Source organism: Phalacrocorax aristotelis, chromosome 4 (genome assembly GCF_949628215.1).
Source record: "Phalacrocorax aristotelis chromosome 4, bGulAri2.1, whole genome shotgun sequence".
Lineage (NCBI taxonomy): Eukaryota > Metazoa > Chordata > Aves > Suliformes > Phalacrocoracidae > Phalacrocorax > Phalacrocorax aristotelis.
In genome coordinates this window covers 5684298-5706893 of record NC_134279.1, presented here as the reverse complement: position 1 = coordinate 5706893, position 22596 = coordinate 5684298, and the positions used below count along the sequence as shown (strand labels likewise).

The 22596-nt window shown below is 40.8% G+C and overlaps 1 protein-coding gene and 1 long non-coding RNA gene across 2 annotated transcripts in view; one reads left to right on the top strand and one right to left on the bottom strand.

Annotated features, from left to right (window-relative positions):
* The window catches only part of LOC142056014 (uncharacterized), a 30462-nt gene extending 7941 nt beyond the window's left edge, over positions 1-22521 (bottom strand). Inside the window, exons 1-6 of the long non-coding RNA XR_012660164.1 lie at positions 22404-22521; positions 17638-17786; positions 13509-13809; positions 13219-13363; positions 10773-10847; positions 4821-4917 (exon numbers count right to left, since the gene is read on the bottom strand). This is a non-coding gene — a long non-coding RNA (uncharacterized LOC142056014). The remainder of the gene's footprint in view (positions 1-4820; positions 4918-10772; positions 10848-13218; positions 13364-13508; positions 13810-17637; positions 17787-22403) is intronic.
* Positions 6529-22596, top strand: part of PRSS12 (serine protease 12) — a 45737-nt gene continuing 29669 nt past the window's right edge. The window contains exons 1-4 of the mRNA XM_075090144.1: positions 6529-6982; positions 15627-15765; positions 17612-17790; positions 19921-20071. Coding sequence (XP_074946245.1) covers positions 6682-6982; positions 15627-15765; positions 17612-17790; positions 19921-20071 — 770 coding nt within the window. The 5' untranslated portion in view covers positions 6529-6681. The remainder of the gene's footprint in view (positions 6983-15626; positions 15766-17611; positions 17791-19920; positions 20072-22596) is intronic.

The following is a 22596-nucleotide window of genomic DNA, read 5'->3' as shown; positions in this document are numbered from 1 at the left end:
AACACCTCGTTTCATTGCTGCTAATGGGAAGGTGGCACTTGGGTTAGATGGAAGATTTCATTGTGCTTACAATTCACAGCGATGAAATGTAAAATTCTGAAACCAGTATTAATAAGAAATGTTTTCAGAAGATTAAGTCTGAACAAGGAGAAGGCACCTGCTACCATTCCAGACATAACTGGAAGAGGACTACCTGTATTATTTGTAAAGAGAAGAACTTATTTAAACGACTGCATTTATAAAGCATTGTTTACCCCAGGGAACCTTCTACACCACGAATGTCAGAGGAAATTGTAGAAGGTCATATATCTCAGCTCTATGAGCCAGTTGTCCTCACTGACAGTGGATGTTTTGAATAAATAAGGCTTCTTACTGCTCTGTGGCAGGCTTACCTAATGTTGAGTGATTTTTAAAGGCCTCTTTCTACATGAAAAATAGTCCAAAATGTATATTTTATGATGAAGAAAATATTAAAGAACTTTTTTTCACCTTTTCTCTTTTAGAACTAAACCAAAATGTTAAACATTTCCACAAATGTTAAATATTTTTACAAAGGTGTAGCCTGCCCATTGATATTTATTTTTTTTAGTGGGTTGTTGAGCACAGAATGAATCACGTACAGAGCTTTCCTTAAAGGACAGAGTTAATGAATCAAGTACCAAAACCCTCATATACCCAAGGTAGTCAGGTTCGGAACCGAAGTTCCACTCCTTAGCAAAACTTTGTTACAATTGCTTGTCAACAAATACCATTTTCCATTCCGTTTCTTCAAAATGAAATGCCATTTCTTCTTTGGCATATTCTTGCCTCTTTAAATATGCTTATTTATAGAACGGCTACACAAATTCACCTTTCCCCTAGTTAACAGACTGCAACATATGTGATGCCACATTTACTTCCTATTCTAAGCATCAGGAAATACAGCAGCACCTCTGCTGTATTTACACAGTCGTGCTGGGGCACTCCTGCTCTCCCCACTCAGCCACACGGCGTTGCACGCTTGGGGTCTGCTGAAGGGTCCTTCGGGGAGAGGAATAAAAAGGCGTGCTTGGAGGTTGCTCACAGAAACAATAAACGAGGCAGCCTCAAACACCATCGCATTGCAACTGCATGAACAAGACTGCACCTTGTACTAGTTGTACGTTCTCGGGCATTGCTGAAATAGTAGCAACAGCATGAACAAATCATGTCTCCAGTCCGCCAAAGTTTAACACACGGTACTCATGTAACCTACGGTACTCATGAAGACATCACAGTATGCAGATGCGTACATACTAAGGATGACCAGAATTAGAGCCTTTACTGAATGCAGGGCTTTTTTTGTTTTAAAAGAATATTTTCAAACAAATATCGCCACATTTCATTGCTATTTAAAAATCCCTTTTCTTCTATGCAAAACTGTGATGCTTTTAACTGATTAATAGTTACCTTGGATGTATCAAAACTACTGCAGTTGGAACAGCATTTTTTCCACTCACTACATGGAAAGAAACGCGTTCACCAGTTTTGCAAGGTTCAGTTTACCTTCCAGTTTTAACTGCAATTATTTCATGCATGTCTGTATAACCCAGCGTTAGGCGCATATGCACCTATGTATTGAACTGTTCCAGGAAATCAAGTTTCTTATTGCCTTGTTCCAGGAAATCGGGTTTCTTATTGCCTTATAATATGAACTCAGCTTGTCGTACAAGAAAGTACTTAACACTTTAAAGAAGGTTTTTCTATGATCTCATTACTGTGCACACTGTGTTATGTGGTAATGGAAACCTCATCAATTACAGGCTGTTCAGTTACATCCTGTGTAATGCAGGGTCACCCTATGGAGCTTATATATAATTACAGACAAAAGGCCTATTCTCTTCCATATAAGCACAAACTCAAATTAATTTTGAGTCAGACTTGGCAGGATTTCAAATTTCTGCTGCCCCTGTTTGTTAAGAAGAATGAGATTAATGAATAAAATTATTTTATATGAGCGCTGACTTACATCCTAAAAACGTTGACTCATTACAGCACCCATTCTATGGCCCGTTCTGCACATGCAAATCTCCTTTGTGGGAAGCTTTGCTCCCTCTCCTTCTAGGCCTGATTTCAGCCCCTGTCTGGTGCTGTTTGATCTCACTCAGTGGCCACTAGGTCATGCACATAAGTTTTTCCATTGATTCCAGCGGTTGATCTACTGGTCCCAGCATATTTGATTATGAGAAGAAATAATAGGAAGAAATTATTAGATGGATAGTCTGAAAATAATTTCATTACAACATGTTGAGCCTGGCTGTTTAGCTACATTCTATCTGGTTTGTACTTATTTCCTGGGGGAATTTCTCACATATCGCATTGCCTGAAGTCAACCCTTGCTCCAATCTGTCACATCTACATTGCTGTATGACTCTAACGGGGTCAGGAGGGAACGCAAGAGAGAATACACCCTGGTGTAGGGCTATCAGTGGCAATTAGACAGACTGACTCACGCCTTCACTTGTCAACAGTATTTTAACTGAATTCCACCAACAGCTGGAAGTGCTCAGCTTTTCTAACATCTCTGCTGAGAGCATACTGTACGAGCTACTTGAAAATAAAGGTAAGCAGCTTTACTGAACACAGGAAGAGGCTAATCAGTGAATTTTGATATTGATTTAAATGGGCGCAGAATTAGACTGATTCTCCAGATGAATTTTAAATGCTTGGTATTAAATGTTTTTGAAACGCAGGACTACAGTTTTTGCATGTATAACCCACACATCAGAAACCTTCACTTACTCACACAGAAACTATTTATTGAAAATTAGTCCTCTGATAACCTGCGCCCTCACACAATTCATGCAAAAGCAGAGTAGCGACAAGGAAGAACTCTCAAGCACTTTTAGAAAGCTAATAGGATAAAGGAAGCTCTTGTGTACGTTTCCTTTTAAGCCTTGCGTATATGAATAACCCATGCTGCTGCTGTTATTACGTATTGCCAATATTTCCATTTCTCAGGTAACTGGAGGATTCTATGCACAGAAATACAGCGGGGGTGTTTTTGGACTGGTGAGATCAGTTCATACGTATTTATTATAATTTATCATTCTTTCTTCTGTCAACAGTTTGGTATTGGGGCCGTCAAATATCAGGAGAGAAAAAAGCAGCCAACGCTGTGGAACTGTACAGAAGTTAAGACCTATCCTAGCAGATGATTTCCTCCAGCTGCTCTCGCGGAAGTTGTCAGGTACGCAGCACGGATTTGCTAACTCTGGTCACGAGCGTCGTTCCGTAGGACTGCTGTCAATAGGTACTACCTCTGTGCATAAGAGGTACAAACTAAATACTAAGATTAAGTATTGAACATGTTTTGCAAAAGGCAGAATTGCTATGTACTTCAGCTGGAGCCAGTTTACGCACTGGAATGTCGTCTTAATGGATTATTTTGTCTACCAATCTAGCAAGAGCAAACCAAGCCTTTCCTTTCATATAAAAAATCAGGCCTTGTTTAACACAGATTACTAACTCTAAATCCCACAGTGCTGCTGCAGGAGTATAACTAGCATAGTTTCCAAAGACTTATTATTTTCTCAACATTTTGTGACCATTTTTTTTCTGAAAAGTTGGATACTGTAATTTCAGAATCAAAGTTCTACATAATGCCTAGATCCATTGAGCCCTTTATGAGGTTTCCAAAGATCTACTTATTCTCCTAAGTGAGCAAGCATAATTTTTCCTTTCCTTTACATTTCTAATTCAATTTGAATGAGTTTTCAACAGTTTTGTACAGATGAGACAAAGCTTTTTAAGGCAACCAAATGCACTATGAATATCTCATATTTGGCATCTTTTTAAAGCTCTATCAGCTATATGAGCGTAAAAAGCCATTGTTTCTTATTTATAAACATGTGAAGGTAAAGTCCACCCTTAAAGCATAGCGCAGTTTCATTTTAGGCACACTTGTAATTTATACTGTTATTTTAAGTGTGACGTCCAAAAGAATCAAGGTTCTCAAAAACACACTGCCTGTCCATGTAACTGTTGCTTTGTCTTTGCTCTTCCCAATAACTTTGGGCCGACTGTGAGAAATGGGACAGAGGCAGAAGTCACACAGATAATGAGCTTCCTACAAGTGTAATAAAAGTAGTAAAGCAGATGAGAGCGATTTTATACATTGCAACTGTAAGTGCCACAGCCAAAGGCAAACCGGCAGCATGAGTTCAGGCCGTTCAAACGCAAGAGAAACCGTACAGGGGAGACACTCGTAAATGCCCTAGCCAAGGCAGAAGCGGCAACCAAAGTGCAAAGCATACAACCTAGAAAAACAAACTGCATCAGTTCCAGCGTTTCTTAGGAAAGGGCCCCTCCTACTTACAGTGAAACTATTATCAATGTCTTGAATGGAAGCCAGGCCAAGTGTCTCATTTGTAAATTCTAACAAAAGCATTATTTCCTGTAACATTAATAGACTTAATTTACAGTTATTAAAACGAATAAAGGTTCACTGTCCTTATATGATTACGTTAAAAATAACAATCCTTAAATAAAGATTAAAATGTTCGAATGTGACTCTGTACGTGTGGATCGTTCGATTAAACCTGAACCCTGTCCTAGGAGGGAATCATTATGACAGTTGCTTTTTTTTCTTGATGCTTCTTTTATAATTCTAGTTACTTCCAAACCTTTTTCCCTGTGTAGCCTGCCTCTTTTCCCCCCACCTCCTGCTTAGTACCTTTTTGCAACCTCAAGCACAAACACCTCTACCCTACATAGGCAAAGAAAGTTCACTGCATGTAAGATTCCTGCCAGCCCACACACCTAGGGGAGAACAAATGACATCAGAATACATGAATAAGTACCAGGCTCAAAGCTTTGCCTGAAGTGTTTTGCAAGATTCATCATACTCATCTGTTCTCTTCCTCCTGTGCTGATCAGCAGAACCCTTCCTCTTCCAGGCTACAGGGGGGAAAAAAAGAGCTTAGGTCAGGGAAAATTAAATATTGCTGTTACAGAGATGCCAAAAAGATTTTACTAGGCAATGAAGGAAGCCTTAACCAGCTTGGCTGAGCATGCTTTTAAGTGGTCCTTCCAAAGGATAAAAGCAACCAACTTGTCATGACAGCAACAAATTTTCAGACAATTTAAAAACGGCCATAATGAGTTGCTTTCAGGCTAACACCTTGTATATATTCAAATATTTTGAAAACAAATTAAACCTTTGCCAGTCCTGACAGTTTCTAAACTAATGCATATACACATCACCAGAAGAAACCTCAGAAGAAAGGAACAACCTGTGTGCTTATATCCACAAAGAAGTGCAACAGACACGTGTGATAGCATAGTCATCATGCTGCTGTAGAAATCCCAGCAGTTTTCTTTAACTTTGTGAGTGATTAAAATACTAACTGTAAGGTTGCAATAACAAATCAACCACAGATGAGCAGAACTAAAATGACCACAGGTAATACCAAACACTGTAAGACCTGTTTTTCCTTAGCACTGAAGCTCTTTTGTTCTTACAAACAAAAGCTTAAATTTGTAACGTTGCATTTTGCTCCTTTTGAACAGCTGGGAGGCTGCTAAGGGAAGGCCACTGCTTACCGGAGATACCTGGGAACCTACATGGGGGGCAGAAAGCACACCCCCTCCTTCTCTTTTAGGCTCTACTCACAACGTGGGGTTGTGGAAATACTGATGTGCTCATCTAGAACCCAGATTAACACTTCTCAGCTGAAAAATTAGAGAGGAAAAGAGATCCTATGGAGAGGTGAATCTACAGACTCACACTACAGACAAATTGCCAAAAAAAGGGTGCGTGCTCTATCAGGCAGAGTCAACTTTGCAAAATATGAATAGTGTAGATTCAAAACAGTGGCAAATTAGAAAATAATAGCTAGCCCAAACTAACAACTGAACAGTATGGGACAAAGAAGCAAAGCTAACTGACAGCCATCCCGGTAGGAAAAGGAAATTGGAGGTGATCGGGTCACGCAGAACTCCGCAGCGGCTGGGAATAAGCAGATTACTATTCAGAGCACATGGGGCTGGGATAAAGCTAAACCCTCGAAGACATTTCTCTTCACGGCATTTGTTTCCAGCCCCTTTGTTTCCCGCAGACACGTCTGGGGCTCTCCCCATCCCTCTGCCTCCCCAGCCGCCGTGCGGGTCCGTTTTGTCCCTCTCCCCCGGCAGCTGCGCGCCCCCGCCCCGGGCCAGGCTTTGCCCGGGCTCCTGCTGCTCTTTGTGACACTGCCGGGGGGGGCCGGGGGAGCCACAGCCGCGGGGGCAGAGAAGGGGGTGGCTGCTAGGGGAGCCCCAAGTGCCAGAGAGAAGCGGGGCGGAGGGAAGGCTGCGGCGGGACCGCGGGCAGCGATGGATCCGGCGGGGGGCGGCCGGGGCTTGCCGGGGAGCGGGCGGGAGGCCCCCCCGCGGCCGAGGTGCGGGGGGTCGCGGGCGGCGAGGCCCCCTCCAAGCCTCCGCCGGGGCTGCCGGAGCGGCTGCCGCAAGGGGTCGGGCGCGGGAGGCTGCGGCAGGTAGCCGGGAACGGCGCTGCGCGGGGGCTGCGCGCCTCTGCGCGCCCCTCTCGGCCTGCCCCCGGGGGGAGGGCGGCAGGGGTGTGCGGCGTGGGGGATTAGCGGGACGCCGCGGCCCCGCCTTCCCCCTCCGCATCCCGGGCGCGATGAGAGGGGGAGATGGACCCGAGCCGGCGGGACTGGCACCATGACATTCACCGGCTTCGTGGTGGCGCTGGTGATCGGGGCGCTCCCCGCAGCCCGCGGGCTGGGGCAGGTCCCCGCCAGCCTCCCGGCCCCCCGGCACCCGCCGCCGCCCTCCGCCGGGGGTTTCGCGGCGGCCCAGCGCCCCTGGCCCCCGGCAGCGCCCGCCTTCCCGCGGCGGGGGGCGGCGGGCCGGGCGCCGCGGGGCCGCCGCAGCAGCTCCTGTGCCCTGCCCGGTGGCGGCGGCGGGCGGCCCGGGGGCGGCCGGGTCCCGGCGGAGCGGGGCCCCGCTGGCTGCGAGCGAGGTGAGCGGGGCGGGGGCGGCGGGGAGGGGGCGGCCGGGCGGGACGGGGCGCGGGTGGCCCCGCGGGGCGGAGAGCCTTGGCCGGGCGGCGGCGGTCTCGCCATCCCGTACGCGCTTCCCCGGCGCTGGGGGCTCGGGGGACGAGGGGACGGACACCTTGTTGCCCAAGTGACAGCAAAGGCTCTTCTGGGAGGAGAGTTTAAACTTGCGCATCAGCAGATGCATCGGGAAGACGAAGGTCCTGCCTGGCGCGGTTCCGACGCTGGTGTGATACCCGGCCAGCCGCGTTAAGGAGCTGCGCCGGGTGGGCTCGGTTAGCCGCGAGTGGCATCCCCCTGCCCGCAATCGGGAGCCCTTCCCTGGGAAGGGCTCGGTCTTACCGAAGTTGAGCGGCAGAAGGAAAAGAAAAAGGATGCCGTGCTCCAAACGCGAACTGCTCACGTAGTGTCTCTCTCTTCCTTTTTCCTCCCACGTCTCGGGATGATGGGGTTTGCAAGTTAGCGCTGGTGCTTGAGGACAGCTGTGAGCCCAGCCGAGAGGCCCGGGCTCCCCCCCACTCCTGGCTGAACCCGCACTGACTTCAGTGGAAGTTTTCAGTGCAAAAGGACTGACCAGCGATTTCAGCATTCAGCCCTTGAGCAGTTGATCAGCTTTACCTTCCGTCAGTGTTGGCACCCCTCCATAGGGTTAACTGTGTTTCTGTACAGCCTGGTTTTGCATGACTTCACATCTTCTCCTGCATCGCTCTGGTATTCTCTCCTCTCTAAATAAGAGCTATGTCCCATCTATATCTATACCAAAAATGATCAAGCGTAATTGTTGCAACGAAAATAGAAATTCCCTTTTTTTTCTTGCCCTTCCTTTTACATATTTTGTAATGTCACAAGGTCAGGAAGGAAGTTAACCATTAATATTATTACTAATAATTTTGTTCTTGCAGAAGTTGGTTTTGGGTTGCGTTCGTTTTTTATCAATTTACTTTCAGATCTCTGAAGTGGATTTTTATCTTTCTCTTCCAACAATAGCCCTAGAAGGTGTGTGAAAAAAGGCAATAATTTGAACAATGTGATAATCATACATATTGGTATAAAATTTCACAGGAAGAGCATATGGAGGCACTAAGGTCCATACTGATCACTTATGCATTAAAAAACCTGCAGCTTCCAAAGCTGTAGTCCAAGTCAAATGCTGTACTCCTTCAAGAAGATAAAACAATGTTATGCATTACAGATGTTTCCCTGTAAAGAATACCAGGCAGCTGATGCCACGGAGGAGAAAACAGATAACTAGACGCAGATGAAAGAAAAATCCAGAAGACTTCACGCCCTTTAACTGGTCTTAGTTTGGGAAAGGGTCCCACAGTTGCTTCTTTTAGCCCATCATATTTATAGCTTCTTTTCAGAATTCTTCGGTCTGGTTCCCAAAATACTTTGTATGGACTTGGTCTAATATGTTACAGTGAAGAAGAATATGGCATTTTATTGCTAAGAACCCAATCTTGCACTTACTAAAGTAAATTCCAGAATCCCCTGTAAGTTCAGCATTAATGTGACTTAAGTAAAAAAGCCAAAAATACTAGATGGTTGGGATTTAGCTGTGTTTCTTCAGTCTTTTCAGAATGCTGCTTTTTTTCCGCAGAAAAAGGAAATCCAGCTTTGCCCCTGTTAAGAGGGAGGACATATCGGTTACATCAACAGGGCAAACATCTGTCCAAAAGCCTTTGTGGAGGCAACAGGAAAGAATTAGTGTGTGAGGTGTCTTAAGGTGCAACACTGAAATAAATCAAGCCATTTGCCCAGAAATAAGCATCATTATTACATTCGTCCTGAGGTATGTTCCTTTCTTAGAAGAAGCAAAGACATGCAAATAAGGCCATGTTGTGATGCAGGTTATAGCTAGAGAAGGACAGACTATTCAGAGGTAAACTTGTTGTATCTGCTGCTTCAGTACAGGTGCTACGGCAGCCCACACTCGGTTATTAGGCACCTGCAGTAACTAAATACAATGCCGTGTTCAAAGCCTTAACTGTAAATCTCCTGGCTTTTCTAGCTTAAATATTCAGACTTACCTGAAAAGTTAACTGGCTAAACTTTGTACATGTCTATATATTAAACTGCTTTATATTTTAACAAATATATTTTAATACCGACAAATTAAAAAAAAAAAAGCACCTTTACAATTATACTCTGTGGCAACAGTCTAAATTCAGTTTTATAGTTTCAAATAATAGATACTGGTGTTTCATTTCCTTCCTTCTAAAATGAAGGACATCTGGGTAGAATTATTTATTCATGCCTTGAAAGCAAGTAAACTAAATATGAATATATATCTAAATTATCCTGATTAACCAAGGAGATCATAGAGGAAAATAAATGAGTACGAGAGTAGTCTGTACATAGAGCCGGCACAAGTCCAGCAGAATTTAGTATTTTAGTTACTGCTAATAACAACTTACCTGTAATGCTTGTTCCTGCTTCAAAAAAGAGGCCTACCTCAGTGCCTAGAAACAACTGCTGCCACGCAACGTTTATGTGGCATGTAGTTACAGTATTCTGCATGACACGTTGCCCAGGCTATGTTGTTGCATATCTAATTTAAAGGTCTTTGAGGGAAGTGGGTTAACTATTTTTCTTTATTTTACAAAGGGGAAGCAATACAAGAGAGGGTAAGTGTCTTTGCCAGAGGTCATGCTACCAATCAGTGGCAGAACTGGAAAGAAAATAAAATATGCATCTCCAGAACGGCCAGACTGTAGAGTCTTTCAGTTTAAATTGCTTTTATCACAGGGTAATTCCACTACTGCCAATCAAACGATGCTTCACTAAACTTTTGTGAGAGAAGAGCCAAGCCTCAGGCTCATAGTCTAAACAGTAGATTATTTACTCTACCTGTTATGCTACAGTCCAGGCAGTTGATGGAAGGCATTTTGGCGTTTTGTTTTTTTTAATAGCATAGGGCTAAAGAAAAAAAAATGATGAAAAATTAAACATGAAGGTCTATATTTTCCTTCTATGAAGCAGCTCTTCTGGAACCATTCTTATTACAGCTGCACAGCATGAGTCCCCTCATCTTCTGCAGCTCTGTACCACATAAGACAACTGCAGTCCTTTGGAGCCTGTTACATTCCTAACACTTCAGTTTATTTTTTCAGAGCCTTAAACCATTGATCATTAACACAATGAATCTCTCTGCTGCCGAGGAACCAATTCAGCACATTATACGCTCAATACATACAATATTTATGAAACTTCTAATACAAGGATCCTTGAGTATGCAATATTGCTACCGCCTGAAGTTCTCGAGATAGTTTTTAAAAAACAGTTCAGATGGATGCACCCTTTTTCAAAGGTTAAAATACCAGGAGAAAATAGTTATAATTTTAGACTAAAAGCAGTGCCCAGGAAAGGGATGGACAACAGCATTCATTGATTGCAGCGAGCATCATCCATAGTTTTGCTGAAGTCAACGTGATTAATTGATTTGCTTTTAGCCAGGCCTTATCCTGGATGGAAAGAAAACTTTCCATTGATTCATTGGTGTTAGACTGGAGCTATACTACAGGTAGCTTTTTCATAGAATCATTAAAGTTGGAAAAGACCTCTAAGCTCATCAAGTCCAGCTGATGTTGCACTTTAAAGTACCTCATGCAAACCGATGAATTAGTTCCATTCTGAAATTGGGACAGACTCATTTCCATGTACTATGAATCATCCACTAGTGTTCTGGAATACTGTGAGCTGTACTGCATGCATCGTGGGAGACCCTCACAGTTCATGTCAATTTGGACTTACCTAGTTGACTCCAAGGCAACAGAGATGAATTATCAGTGCAGGGCCTTTCTGTGGCATCATCCCATGTTGGAACACCTTGGAAATGAAAGCAGAGTTAAAAATATTTGCTGTTTTTACAGATTTCCAGACTTAATACTTCTTTTGCTTTGCTTTAAACCTGTGTTTTCAGAGCACTCAGCACCAGGGTTAAAGGCACAGGCAGCTTCTACTTCTGATTCCTCTTTTCCACATCCACATTTACAGCCAAATAACAAACCTTTGGACGCAGGTGTTTGCAAAGAAACTACTGGCACACCCTTAGCCAATACCATAAACCCCGCTGCTGCAGCACTGACACGTACAGCAGCAGTGGAAGTGATTCCCATTCTGTTTGCAATTCAGCCACACACAGTAGCAATGCTTGTTCTCAGTGAAATGTAGAAAATAAAATAGGGTTTGAAGATACTAAGCATCTCTGGATGTGAGAATGGTATAGGAAAACAGGCCAAGCACAACAGCACGATTCCTTTGAAGCTCTTCTGCTTTTTGGAGTTAATTAAAAGTTGGCTGAGAGGTTTCCCTCTCCCTTTTTTCCTGTGTGTCTCATCTTGAGCCTATATGGCAGGTGTTGCAGAGCAAGTCTCAGCAGCACCCACTGGATACCCTTACTTCCTTGCATTTGCAAGTATAACTTAATCTCTTTTAAACAGTGATAGCAGATAGGAAAGACTCTGACTTGGGCAGATACCAGGGCAACTAAAATTACCAGACTGTATGTAAACAACATGAATTGACCGTCAGTAACCTCAGCTAGAACGTAATTAGAAGAAACTTATACATATTTTTTGAGCGTATATAAATGAAGAAGTTTCTGTCAAGACAGTAGATTTGTATTCTTCAATATAGGGCTGAATTAAGTAAGACCACAGTGTGTGTCCTAGAGCTGCTTAGTAGGCCTGCTTTGTGGTCCAGTGCCCTCGTTTCTAGCTCTCATGGGGTCAGTTCACCTCTCCTCATCCTCCCCGACCAGTGCTGACAGCCATGGGCGGCAGGCTCCCTGTACTCATGTTCCCTGCTGTCGAGCCTGGTGTTGAGGCAGTGAGAGTTTGATAAGCGCTTTAAGCACGGGCTTGACACTGTATTGAGTTGGTGGAGAGGGGAGAGAGTGTGAGTTTGTCTGAGCATTGCATAAAAGCCAGAGTAGATATTACTGCATTAGCTCTACTCTGAACATGTTTAGTTTTCTTCAGCGGCTAAAAGAGCTGAAAACTTATAGCTTAAAAAATTGAGATACTACCATATCTATGACTCCAGAAACCTGGAGCTTCCAATGCATATGCTTAAGCCAGACCTATTTTCCAAGGAATTCAGATGCTCTTCTCCAGAGCTTCTTGTGCCCTAGGGGGAGCACAGAAGGAAGCTCTTTGGGCACACGTGTTGAGGTGCAGTGCGGGCTTGAGGTGTTAACATGTAACAGTAGAAGACTTAACCAGTGAAATTAAGAATGAACAGTATCCTTTTAACAATGCTAAATATCAGTTTTCTTGCTGCCTATGAAGTGAAAGAGTGTTTCCTGGTCATTTTAACCATGCAAACACTGATTATCTTGCAATTAAGATTTAGCACATTCTTAATAACAAAGATTCAATCATGAGTAATAAATAGATACTTGGTAATACCACATAAAGATACAGGATGGCAGATTATGTTGGTCTTCTTCCAGTTCCCCATGATCAGTTTACGCATGAAACACAGATCTGTGTTTCATTATGAACTAAGAGTTTTATCTATTGGAAAGAAAAAATAAGCTACTGAAATGAAAGTCTGTATTTTAAAGTTCTGTTACGTTTTATGAGGTATCCATGTTACTGTAACTAACATGTCTCTTGATCCACTAAAACAACTACCAGGGGTCTGAAAACCGCAACATTTTGAGTAAATGACAAAGCAATAATTTTCTCATTAGTGTGCACTTTGATTTGTTTGCTATATAATTATGACTTGTCATATGATATAGGCTGATACATACTTCAAAGTGCATATGAAACAAAAAATACTGTATCATTTTACTCTTGTTGGATACGGCGCTGAAATACTGAGCTAGAAACACTTAGACTGCACTTACAAAAATACTTTAGAGAGATTAACCTTTCAGAGGGTTTTCCATTCCAACTTTTCTTTTAAAAAGATGGTTTTACTTATTGTTTTGCTTGAGGAGAGAATACTGGATTTTGCCCTGGATGGTTTAGGTTTATCATAGCTGTAGATATCAGTACTGTCCTATGAGGAGAGTAGTGAGTCAGTGCAGCCAGCACGTTGGAATTATTATACCATATACTCAGTTAGCTCCATTAAACAGCAGGCATAATAAAAGATGTAATATTAGTTGCATGTAAAAATAGACTTTCTTTCTAGATTAATTTATCAGGTGAAAATCAAGAATATTTTAGATTTGTTACAAAATTACCTGTAACAATCTTCTTGGTGTTTTCTCTTCTATATGATAGAAGCTGGTTCTTTTTCATATTTTCTTGTGAGATGAACAAAGGTCTGTTGTTATGAATGCCACTATCCTTCATAAAACACTGGTGTTCCTATACACAGCTGTAAATCTATGGGAAAGGCAAACCAAAATATTTTGTTGAGATATTAGATGAATTTTTTAAAAATCCCTCATTTACTGTTCTTATCTATGTCTTTTCCCACAGGCACATGGAAATAAGGTACTGTCCCTTGCAGTCATTTTCCCTTCCTTACCAGCTGATACCTGTAGTGTGTTTTCCCGCTTCAACAGGGACCAGACGTCACCCAGGGCTCTTTAGGGGAGTGGGTGGCGAGGGAAAGGCTGCTTTCTTTGTTTAATGGTACGTGTCCACAGTGAGAACTCTGTGCTTTTCAAACTGCTTTCCTGAGGCTTCTGCCAGCGATGAAAAGGATTTCAGATTTCTTTCATTTTGAATTGTTGTGAAAAGAGTTTCTGAAGTACAAAAATTCTCTCTTGTGATATCTTTTGCACTGTGTAGGTGAATAAACTCTTCCACTGTTGTCACTGGAAAGTCTGTAAATACAGAAAGAGGAGTGAGACAAATTCTGCCATGGAGACCTTAGAAGACAATTTTATTCTTCAAGTACTTCCTTATTCAAATATTTGCATAGAAATACTGTGTAATGTGTACTCAAGGAAACACTGTATTGATTTCAGTAGGTGCCATGCAGGACATGTATACAATCGTGTACAAAAATAAAATTATTGTTGGAGATGGCATCTTCAAAATTGCTCTCTGGTATGTCAGGAATCACTTTGCTATGACAGCAGTTGATGTTTCAAGTGAAAATAATAGTCTATACAAAAGTCTGGTGAGGAGCAGAAATAAACAAAATTCCAGACTCTGTCTGTATGTGACAGAAAAACACAAAGAGCAAAATTATAAAGACAGATAAACAATGTGCCACATGTCTACAGTATTGTTATAATTAACTCATTAATAGTCCTCTATTTGGAATGATAGCTCACTCTGTAACATGAGTTAAATCAATTTTGTTTGCAATCTGCTGCACAGTAAGTTACTGCTGAGAAAGTAAATGGGATGCAAAAAGGAACACACAAAACCAAGTTTGAGGTTAATTAATTCCTCCAGTTATTTGGCAGTCATTTGGCTTCGTGGTTTTGTAAAATACACTGAATTAAATTAAAACCAGGACACAATCTGACTGAAAGAAGATTGACTGAGAAGAAAAAGTAGATCTACATATTATTATTATTATTATTATTGTTATTATTATTTTCACATACATGAACAGATATACAATGAAATGCAGACACAAACATTGACTGTTTTCTCCCATTGCTAAAACCCCTGCAAGCTGGATGATGGTGTAGCTTCTGATTTTAAGTAGATCACAGAACAGAGGCAGATGGATTAACTGAGATTTCAGGCAATACTAGTGCATACCATTTGGCTGTGCTTGATAATTTAACAGAAATATATTCCTTTTTGTTGAATTACTGCTGTTATGACTCTGTTCTGTTTCTGTAGAGTTATACCTATGACCAGCTTTCCCCCACCTTTACCAGTGGCACTTGGCTACCTTCACTAGCAGATGCATCTCAAGTAAAACTACTGTAATAAAACCAAAGCAAAACCTGTTAATTTTCTTAGATTTCTGTGTTCTGTAGCTCTCAAGGAGCAGACCTCTTTTTTTTTTCACTTCTTTTAGACGATTCTTCATATTTTTAGCTTGTTTTGTCTGAGAATTTGGTAAAAACCTCTCATGAATGAATAGAACTACATGCAATGTTTTTCTGTCTGAGAACAAGTATGAACAGATGCATTCTTTGGCTAAAATAAACTGCTGACATCCATGACATGCATAATGTTACATGGGTCAGAGCAAAAGCTATGCAATCCATGTGGTTGTTTCCTGATTCCCTTAAGTTGGATGCAACTATGTGGAAGATAAAAGTATAGCTCTCATATATATATATACATACACACACACTTTTTACTCATTTAGGTACAGGTAACCTCATGTAACACATTATGTGTAGTCTATACATACTCTTTTTTTTTGTTAAATCTTTAACTAAGTTGTGGCATCAGAAGGATCAGAAATGTGATGTAATTTCAGTGTAACATGCAAAATGTTTTCCTCATATAAAAAATAAGGTTATCTCCTTTTGTGTATCGCTGTGTAAGACTTAGATGTGCCAGAGTGCTTCTTAGAAGCAGCTCACCCAAAGAGCACAAAAATGGTAATATATGAAACAGGGACTCTCTCTGCAGAGGGAAAATCAGATTCGGAGTCTTTGGCATGGGATACATTAATTGCACAACGGATATCTTGGAGGCTTAATACTTTAATTTTTTGAACTAGGGTCAGTGAGACTCCAGGGTGGCAAGAATGAGTTTGAAGGTACAGTGGAGGTTTATTTGAATGGAATCTGGGGAACAATCTGTGGGAGCCATTGGGACGATAACGACGCAACAGTCGTATGTCGACAGCTTGCACTGGGGTAAGTTTTAGTCTGAGTAGAAACCAGTCCCCTTATTTTAATGATGTTTCAGTATAAAGGACAGTCTATTTTGCAAATCCTGATGGCTTTTTGTGTTTGAAAGTTGTTGAATGCTGAAGTTGTTCTTCCCAGAATCCTTTGCTTCCTTCAATTGTGTTGTTTGGAAAATGAGGTATTTTTGTTGTGTGCGTCTTCATCTAGCGAGATAATCTTGACGGTTTACTTTCAGAGTTGCACATTGATAACAAAACCCCAAACCAGACAAGTTTTGCAGCTTTATATTTTCATGAAAACATCTTACAGAGCTATAGGAATATTGGACAGGTTCAAAGTCCCTGCATTGTCCTCATTGACAATTGCTTCCCACTGCTGTCAGAATGGAGTTATTCAACAGGACCCTTTAACATAATTCGGTCATTAAACTCTAGATAATGCCTACAGTGACACTGCAATTGCAACAGTAAGACGAAACTGAGGTAAGGAAGAGAATTCCCATACCGAAAGGGAGTTTTAAAAATAAAATGCAATTTCAGCTTCTAAAAAATCAGTGCTGTTCAAGTTGGCAACCGAATTACTTGAATATCCCCCCTTAGCACCCCATTCAGTTTGCACGTTCTCAATAAGCCACAAAGTATGGCTGGCTTTATTGCCCTTCTAACATTTCTTCCAGTCACATACCACAGTAATGATTTTGTTTGCTGCAAGCAGTAAGGGGCTTTTATAGCGTACTTGCACTGTGACATTCCTAATGATTATTCTACTTTTTAAGACTGCTAGCCAGAACTAAATCTAAGCTGGTTTATAATGTTCAATACTAATCTGGACACACCATGCCAACTTATAAAAATATGAGGATTAGACGAGATAAAAGTTGAGCCATCTGGAGGCCATGATTTTGCTTATGACTTCAGCTGTCTACGTGCAATGTCTCCTTTTTTTCATCTAAGTTCTTTTTGCCATCCATACCCTAAATATTTCAGTCGAACAAGACTGCTATTAGCAAAAGTAGTTCAGTGATACGGGTGAATGGTTTGGTCTTCTCAACAGAAATGGCTTAAATCTGAACCCAGGCCAAAAAGCCCCAAGCAAACAGTAGTTGAAAGTTTCTGTTACCATAAGTGTTTGGCAGAAATTTGGATCTATACACCACAAGGTGAACTCACTAGGTATTACTGGTGCTTTTCAGGTGCTTCCATCTGCCTCTTCGATTTTACAATATTTGGGCTTTCTTTTTAATTTAATTTTTTGGGGCATTATATGGAAGAAAAGATGGCTCAATAATTGTCACTGTAGATTCAGTACGGGAACGAAAGGAAGCTATTTATAAATGTTCTTGATGGATGGGAATGGCTGAATAGAGAATAATGGAGACAGGCCTGATCTAATGGAGTATGAGATGGTTTCACTGCCCCATGGTCACAACCATATTATGAGACGTGTACGGGTAGAGCACTGTACATTTTAGTGGAGTAAAGGAGAGGATAAGGGTGAGAAGCCTGTTAGCATTACCTCTCCTGGAAGCACAACTGCAGTGGCATGGTACTGTAGATTCACCTGTGGACTCTGTGTTGATTTTTGTAGTTAAGAACTGGGAGAACAGGAATGTAGCCGGCCCTGCAGCAACACAGACCATTGTACTAAAATATCCCACAACAAAATGGTGAGAACTGGGTCACATCTGTTACTTTTCTTTGTGCAGAAGACAATGCTGAACTGTATGAAAATGTGATGAATTTACACTGCTGAAGAAAGCCCTTTCTTTTCTACTCCAAGTTTCATATATGAGAAAATGTTCCACTTCCCCTCCTCCCACTCTAATGTCCTGTCCTGATTATTCTTCCTACAGTGAAAAAGGTACAGCAAAACACATACCGTTTTCTGGACTGGGCCTTATTCCTGTTTACTGGAGTGAAGTGCGTTGTCGTGGTGATGAAGAAAATATACTGTTATGTGAAAAAGACATCTGGCAGGAAGGAACATGCCCTCAAAAAATGGCAGCTGCTGTCACATGTAGCTCCTCCCTGGGTAAAAAAAAAACATATGGTTTGGTTAACTCCTTGCCTTATTAAATACAAGTAGTAATAATTACTCTTTATTAAATTAGAAAAGAATATTAAGACTTCTTGGAACAGGAAATTAAGCAGATTGAATCATCACATCATTAACTGTTTCAAATCCCTCTATGCTGTGCAAGCAGCAACTAGCTGAACCACTTTTTACCTTTCCAAAATCAACAAGCAAACTATGGCTTTAAGATGTAGGTTGTGAGAAAGGGTGAAGCAGCAAGAATCTCCGTCTGTAAAAGTAGAATTGTTTCCCCCCATGTTTTTTTTAAAACTTTGTCCACTCGGAGGTTGTCTTTAGTAGCTACATATGCTACATGTCAATTTGTTAGCTTTTTTCGAACATAGGGAGGAGCAGCCATTTCACAAACAGGCTGTGCCTTCTGTGGTACAGAAGTGCTGGGATGACACTCCTTTCTGTGAACATGGATGACATCACACAAAGAACAGCAAAGTTTTTTCCCTGTTCTGCATACATTTAAAACAGGTCCGAGCCTTCTCAGCTGAAGATTGCTACCTCACACATCATTCACACAAGTCAAAATGATATTGTTAGGAAAAAAGTATTATTATTTATGTTTTTACGATATTTCAGATTATTTTAATGAATATGGTAAATGGCAACTAAATGGGCAACTATGTCATCAGATTTAAGGTATTGCTGACCTCGAGGAAGGCTAGGCTGGCAGTGCTGAGGGGCTAGCAACGGCAATCTTTTCGACTGTAACCAAAACACATATGGCTGCAGCCAGCTCTGTGCTGCCTTTCCTCTCCTACTCACATTCCTATCCAAAGGCAGATGCATTTTTGTCCTAAAGCTCCACCATTCATGAGGAATATTTTGATAAATGACTTTAAAAAAATTATTTTGGTCTTAACTTAGAAAACTATAGTGTAGAGGAAAGGGAGAATATTTTTAAGGTAGGAGACGAATTGAAGGACCAAAGCAAGAGAAATAGTTTTGCCTAAAGAAACTGAAAACTACAAATTTGCAATTTATACTTTTAGATCATAAGGTTTTCCTGCTACTTATGGATATTTTCACCAGAAAACTTTGCTCTGCTTTGATGTATTTATTAAAGGACTGCTGTTTGTTTCAATAATGCTGAAAGGAAGTTTACCAGTAATTTATAGTCCAGGATATCTGAAATGAATTAAATTGATCCTGAGTTTCAGCAGACTAGATGGAGCTTTCACGTTTTGCAGGTTCTACTGCAACTAGCCTTTTTAAATAATTACAGAAAACCAGATTTCATACCAGAGAAATAGTAAGATGAAATTGGAGAAATTATCTCAATTTTCTTTTTTTAAAGTCAAGAAATAGATTGAATAGTAGCATTAATTGGTTGGAAGGCCTGAATAAAAATTAATCATATTTTAAATCATTCAGGTGTTAGATATGGTGAAACTTTAAAATAACCTTTTGAAAACTAGAGCGATTTGGTTTTTTATATGGTTTTAAGCTGTTTCCATTATTATAGCTTTATGCAGAAGTGATGCTTTCAGGACAATTTCTTGCTGGACTAGAAAAGGGCTAATGATTTGAAAAGAGCAAAAATCAATCCACAGCTTAGAAACAAGGAAGTATAACAAGTAACAAGTAACTACACTAAAGTGAGACTCCACAGTCAATGAAATTTCATTGCTCTGACTGGAATTATCAAAGTAATGAGAAAACGTGAGGACAAATTTTTACTTCCCTGGCAATGGAAGAATTTTTGCCTCTTCAGATTTTACCCTCTGGGACCAAGCCTACAAAGAGCCAATTTTGCTCTTACTGGTAGAAATGCAGCTCTACTGACCGACTGTATTTGGCCTTACAGCCCTACGTATCTGTGAATGCTTTGACACTTAAGTCACTTAAGCTCAGTAGGGTTACTTGTCTGTGTAGCATTCTTCAACCACTGAGAGCGGATCTTAGGGGGACTAATTTCTAAGAAGTTTAATTTCAGGTTTTCCATCTAACTAGAAAAAATGAAGTGTGGTTCTTGAGCTATGTCAGAGAAACCATTAAGCCATCATTTTTCATTGTGATCAGGATAACATTTTGGGAAATAAATGACCTTTTCCTGTATTCTATGTTTGATCACAGCCCCGGTCTTTACTCCGATTCGTCTGGCTGGTGGGAACAACGCTCACGAAGGGAGAGTAGAAGTTTACCATGCTGGCCAGTGGGGGACTGTCTGTGATGATCAGTGGGATGATGCAGATGCTGAAGTCGTCTGTCGGCAGCTTGGCCTTGGGTTTGTTTTTCCTCATACTTTATACTCCAGCAGCAAAGCAGAAGAGTTAGTCAGGCACGTAGCGTGGAGTTGTCAGAAGATGCTCCTTTAAAATTGCACTAATACTCTGAAGCAGTAACAAAGTTTATTTATAGAAGGTTCAGGTACAGTGCCAATACTTTCATGTCTCTGGAACTTTGATTTATAGGATCCGGTTTTCAGTGTCATATGAGAGGGGCACTTTTGTCTGTAGGACGGACGAAGGATCTGTCTCAGAATAAATGCTGACTTTTTAGTGAATACTCACTACAATTTCACTAAAGTTTCAATCAAAAACCCCAGGTGAATAAAAGGAAGTTGCTTTGACTGTTAAAATCCTTACATCCATTTACTGAGGAGTCTAACAGCCTCCTTGCTTTGGAGTAAGAGCACTGCTTTGTCAGAAAGGATATGGTTTTTGGCAAGCCTGTGAGAATCTCTCAAGATTTGTTTAAGTAATGAGTCTCTGAAGACTGTCAGTTTGCATATACTGAGTAGAGATCTGTTTGAAGTTTTGACAGTTAAGCTTGTCAGCGATTCTGTCTAAACTAAGCGTGGTCCATAATACAGTCACAGCAGCAGAACAGGATTTTCTTGCTACTCTTCTGAACAGCCCGGGGTGATTTTGATACCACACAGAAGATAAGTATTCCGTATTTGAGGAAAGATGCTGCAGAAGTGGGAGGCAAAGAAGAGAATTGCTGGATCAGAGAGGAAGGAGATAGGGGCAGTTGGGATGAAAGGCCAGATGGGTTGAAGAGGGAAAGAACTATGAGCAAGATGCAGAGAAGATACTAAGATGTAAACTCGAGGAGGAGGAGGAGGGAATTATGTCTGAGACAGACTGGATGAGAACTAAGCAGGTCAGTGCAGAGGAGGCTGGAACAGAACTCACCTCTTCAACCCTGCTGGGATTATGGTGAATTAAAAGAAGTAGCACTGAAGGTAGCAAGCTCTGTGGCATTAATGTGAGGCCCCCTGAGTGTAGGTGTTTTGTAACATGAAACTGAGGCCTTGGACTGCTGGTGCCATTCAAATTAGCTCAAAAGGATGAGAACTGTGCAGTACTTAAAAAGCTTCTAGAGCTCCTGGTGAGCCACGTGACAATCAGTTTGATTACTTGTATTTAATGTTCAGAAACTGCAGTTCTGAGATGCTTCTAATTTGATTTGTTTTTCTGAGTAAATAAATTGTATTAAGATGGTGCTAAGTCTTTTTGAAATACGTCTAGAGATTTACACAATTTCTCAAGTAATCAAGATGACTTGATAAATGTGCTCATTACTGTGAAGTGAAATTTTATCAACAGTGGCAGTAGAACAGTTATGAAGTAATAAAAATAACCTAAATTTGCATACTGTTAATCCATCTGGAAACATGCCACAAATTATAAAACTAAAGCATCTCAGTAAACAGCTTTTCTGTAGCACTCCTGTAAAACCTCAGAATATTGGTCTACCATTAATAGGTGAAAAACAGTGATAATTTATTTTATTATTTGGTTTCATAAATACTTTTTGCCTGATACAAATTGCCCTTGTCATAGTAATGGGATGTGTTGTCTCTGCATTACTGGAACTCCAGAGGATCTTACTAGATTCTGGTATAATTTGTTTTCAACATTCAGAGTAGTCAAGAGCCAACTCTGATTTCTGCCAGCTGCTTAACGAATAAGGATTTTTTTCCTCACATTTTCTATACGTTTGTACCAGCATAAGCATTAAACTCACAGAGCCTATCTTGGTACACCAGAAGGTTACACTAGAAAACCAAGACATTTGTATTTATTTAGATGCTTAAATATAAATGGGATACCTATATTTGAAATAAGTATTGCCCTTAGTGTATCCTATGGATTATATTTTCTTAGTTTACTATCTAGTCATTCACAATTTCAACCAGTTCGAAAAGAAACTCTTTATGAAATATAAAGGATGGGGGACCTGGCTCTTTTTCCAATTACCAGCATTGCAAAATACAAGTGTTCAGTAAATTAATGCTACATATAAAAATGCATGGTTACTTAACAAACTAAATGAAAGAACAGTAAGGGCAATAAGGAAATATTTGCAAATCTCAGGGAAAAAATATAATTTCCAATCTATTATAATTCTTCTTGGCATTGCTGAAGGAAAAAAATTAGACCAAGATATCTGTTCATATGTTATTTAGAATTAAGAAGGTCGTTCAGAAGAAAAGGTAATGTCTAATTTAAAATGTCTCTCAAAAAGAAGGTACTAACTTCACACTGAAGCAGTGTGTTTTGCTAAAAAGTTGCCTGCTGAGTGCTTGAGGATATTTTTGGTTTGCTTACCTACTCTGAAGCAATCACAGATTATAGCTCTTCTCCCCACTGAGTAAATAAGACCTGCTTTTTGATATTTTCAATTTTCTCCACCACTTGAAGAAGGCATCTGGTTATCAAAGAAAGTCTGAAAATAAACAGTACCTTTTCAAGATTACTGAAGTACATTAAATATTGAAAATATTAAAAACAAATTGATTTT